The sequence below is a fragment of the Capsicum annuum genome, unplaced genomic scaffold (assembly GCF_002878395.1).
Source record: "Capsicum annuum cultivar UCD-10X-F1 unplaced genomic scaffold, UCD10Xv1.1 ctg3652, whole genome shotgun sequence".
In the NCBI taxonomy this organism is placed as follows: Eukaryota; Viridiplantae; Streptophyta; class Magnoliopsida; order Solanales; family Solanaceae; genus Capsicum; species Capsicum annuum.
The window spans coordinates 1-3947 of NW_025843513.1; the positions used below are offsets into that span (position 1 = coordinate 1).

The 3947-nt window shown below is 34.9% G+C and overlaps 1 protein-coding gene across 1 annotated transcript; it reads right to left on the minus strand.

The window, feature by feature from the left end:
- Positions 1–690: 690 nt before the first annotated feature.
- On the minus strand, positions 691–2436 carry LOC107869681. Its single transcript, XM_016716167.1, has 4 exons — positions 1580–2436; positions 1324–1478; positions 882–1246; positions 691–801 (listed from the first exon to the last, which is right to left on the minus strand). Exons 2-4 carry the CDS (start codon positions 1421–1423, stop codon positions 718–720), a joined length of 549 nt encoding a protein of 182 aa, XP_016571653.1. The 5' UTR covers positions 1424–1478; positions 1580–2436; the 3' UTR covers positions 691–717.
- Positions 2437–3947: the final 1511 nt, after the last annotated feature.

The following is a 3947-nucleotide window of genomic DNA, read 5'->3' on the forward strand; positions in this document are numbered from 1 at the left end:
AATAATACAGTTTGATAAAAACAGATTCAGTGCAGAATCATAACAACTTTCTTAAAATAAAAGAATGTTTGTCATATCCTAACAACAGATCATTCAACTACTCAGCTTCTCAAATAAAAAGAATTCTTAAACTTTAACAATATTAAAATTCAAATGTCTTTTTCCTTATCATCACAAATGTTATTGTTGATTTCATCAATGATATCCATGACCGCATCTTTTTTGCTTGCTTCTTCTTTTTCTTCTTCCTGTCTATTTTTTTGTCTTCTCTTTCTTCTCCTTTTTCTTTGTGACCTTTTCTCTATCGCTTTTTTTCCCTCCTTTTTCAACATCTGCTACTGCTTTTTTTTTCAGCTTTCTTTTCTTCCTCAACTTCTTCTTCTTCTTCACATGCAACTTCTTCTTCTTTTTCACCTGCAACTTCTTTCTCATCTTCTTCTTCTCCATCAACTGTGCTATTTTCTCAGTTTCTATTTATTCTTCACCTGGAGCTTCTTTCTTACCCCCTTCTTCTGCATCTGTTATTGCTTCTTTTTTAGTTTATTCTCCTTTTTAGCTTCTTCTTATTTCTTGGCTTCTTCTTCTTTGTCTTCTTCTTCTTCTTCTTCTTCTTCTTCTTCTTCTTCTTAGATGCTTCTTTTCTAGTTTTTTATTTCCTCTTATCTTCTTCTATTTCTTCTTCTTCATCATCCTTCTTTTCTTCTTCTTTTTCCTCTCCTACCACAATAGTAACCAACTCATCCATTTTGCTCCTTTTTCCTCCCTCTCCATTTCTCTCCGATCCACGAAGGCCCACATGCACTGTATCATCATATTATAAAGTGTTATTAATATTTATACCTGAAAATTCATTAACTATTTCAATTATTAAATGAAGTTACCTCGCTCATGTTGTTGCTCGTCATTTTTTTCTTCAGTCTTTTCTCTTTAATATAGGCAGCAATATCCAACAAGGCTTTCTCGAGCATAGCAACACACTTATGAAGATCTACATTGACGGAGGTGTCCACTATAACTTTTGAGGTGCTTGGAGAAGCATCATCACCAATGCATACTCTAACGGGGTTACCACCCAAATCTCCGTTATCATCATTATCCCCATTTGAAGTATGGACAGTCACCCCTTGTAAATCTTTCTTTAAGCCATCGAGGACATTATTTTTTACCTCATCCGTATATGGATTAAACGTAACCATGTAATCCATCTTTGTCTTACGAATAATAGGATGATGTAGGGGTGCACGTTCTAAAAAAATCAATTAACAATTACATAACATTCAATACAACAGGAGTATTATTGCATAGTAAAAAATAAGTCCATACCTCGATAAATTTTTCTTAATACTTGAATGGTTCGCCTTTGATTATATGTCACTTTTTGTAGTGTGTCATCTGAGGATGGAGGGAATGAGAAAGGACTCATCCATTAATTTTCCAGCAAATTTTTCAAGATGAAGAAAGGCCTCGTAGATTTAAATCTATAATCATACAGTAGTGAAAAAATTACTCAGAGTCTATGACAAAGTATAAATAAAATAAGAATATATGATAATCTGACTAAAAGGTTGATGGTAGATACCATGAATGCCCAGGGAAATTCGAATAGAGCACATGATGTCTTCTGTTTCTCATCAAATACTTTCCTCTACTTCTTTAAGTCACTTTTCTTCTTTAGATAGTACATGTTCAATTGAAATGTCTCTTCTCCCCATGGATAACTCTCGAAGAAACTCAAAGAATCCACCATTTGAATCAGTTTTATGTCGATAACCTTCGTCGAATATCTTACAAGCAACATGGTATGCAAGAATCACAGTAAACAACACTTGAATTTCTGATCCTCATTCAGCTTATTCCCTCTAATCAACTGTAATAAGTTGATTACTATAATGTTTTTATTTTTCGTCACCTTAAACCAAAAATGCTCCCCCTTCTCTAATGGCTTCTTCATTTTTGATTCACTAGGGTATGATGAGAAGCTCAACCACGTGATCAAACAAAACTCCTTTAAGACAAAACAAGAAAGCTTATTGTTTACAAAAAACCACATCTCACGACGTATCTTATCGTTCTTAACACTTCACAACAATAAATAATGGATTATCCACCCATTGAATTTAAGATGTCGCGGTAAGTTTCTCAAGTGTCCAAAATGGACTGCTTGAATCTTTTCTTCAAATATTGGTTGACAAGAATTTTATTAAATTCTCGGTATGCGGCCATTCTTGATCTAACAGATATCTTTGTTGGGAAAGATCCAACCTTATTTATTATTGTTCGCAGGTCATACCGCTCTACGAAAATGTACCTTGAACAAAATAGCACGAACAAGGGATTATTATCTCCATCAACACTATTTTTTTCACTACCCTCACTCCCTTCACCATCATCATAATCACTACTGTAAGACCCTACAGGATTTCTCGTTGTCTAATCCTTTTAGAGCATGCCAAGAAAGGTCTCATACTTTGAAAAATTGGGCTAAGTGTTAGGACTTAGTCATTTTTTAGACCATTTAACTTTGAAGAGTTATTTGACGACCTTCTCGACCTCTGATAATTGATTTCTTTGTTGATTCATATTGGGGCAAGTTCATAGTATATCTCGGGTGAGTTTTGAATTTTTTGGACCCCGTTTAGACCATGTTTGGAGTCCCAAAGTAGTTGACCAATGAGATCTTGGCACGCCGTGTCGCCCATCACGTTGGTTAATATTTTCTCCATTTACCAGTGCTAAATTCTAGTGAGTCGATGCTAACTTGGTGCGACGCATTGAATATCGCTCGATACCATCGATGCGGCGCGATGACCTGCATGTCACTGGGTGTATTTTATTTTCAGTCTTTAAAAATCCGCATCTAAGGGGATAACTAAGTCATTTTCCTCCACCTTTATTCAGTCACACGAGATTAAGCCCCCAAAATACCAAAATATAGTCATTTCACTCAATTCCCTCAAGAACAAAAGCCTAGGGTTTCAACCTATCATTCAAGAAAACTCAAGATTTCACCATTTATTTTCCAAATTGATTCAAGATTTGAGATCCTTAGACTACGAGCATCAAGAATCTCTGTTCAAAAGTACGAATAGCATCTCAAAAGCAAGTGTTCATCCAAAGTTCATCGTCCAAGGTATGTGGGGTTTGAACAAGAGCAATTCTTTCACCCTTGTGCCCAAAGATTTGATTTTTATTAAAAAATTTCATGATTTACAAGTAGGGTTTATGCCCAATTTTCTTTGTTTTGAGTTTATGAATTCATAAGCTATTTAAGTCATGACTTGCATGATTATTTCATTTATTTATGTTGTGAATTGAGAATTTATGCTATGAATTGCACATATCTATAATGATTTGATGTTTTCTAGTGTTTCCAAGATTGATGTCAAGATTTAAGCTTCGTTATGAAATTGAGATTATTTGAGTATGTGTATATGCTTTAAGCCAAGTATGAATTTTGATGTTTCATGAAGCTTATGTTGTTAGCATGTTTTAACACGCAAGTATCTTAGTTTTAAAGAAATATTGATCTTTGATCCTAAGATAAGATAGGAATCCATATTATTTATGATTTAAGGCAAAGAGAATCATAGTTTGGTTTTTACTATATATATCCGTGTATTGTTTTAAGGCGAATTTCCTAAAAGTTCTGAGCCTAAGTATGGGAGTAGTATTTAGCACCGAGTTGGCTATGATTTTAAGGTCTCATGCCCCAGAACTACGAGCCACCGTAGGTCTATGATTTTTCCCTAGTGGACTTAGACAAGTGATCACTTAAGTTAAGGTTCTATTCCGATGGCAAGGGTAGAACAGCTCTCCCCAATGTGGGTAAGATGATGGACTCCATATCAGGTTAGATGGTTTATGTCAGTCAGAAGAAACTCTCAAACCCAACGTTCCTAAGTCCCAAAGTTCCAAAAAGATTTCCAAAGATCCGAAAAGTCCTACAG

Excerpts from the sequence above, each read along its gene's own strand:
- LOC107869681 (XM_016716167.1), bottom strand. The coding sequence starts at position 1,423 with ATGAGTCCTTTCTCATTCCCTCCATCCTCAGATGACACACTACAAAAA. Across the intron at positions 1,247-1,323 it reads ATTAAGAAAAATTTATCGAG|AACGTGCACCCCTACATCAT; the intron begins GTATGGACTTAT and ends TGATTTTTTTAG. Across the intron at positions 802-881 it reads CGAGCAACAACATGAGCGAG|TGCATGTGGGCCTTCGTGGA; the intron begins GTAACTTCATTT and ends ATGATGATACAG.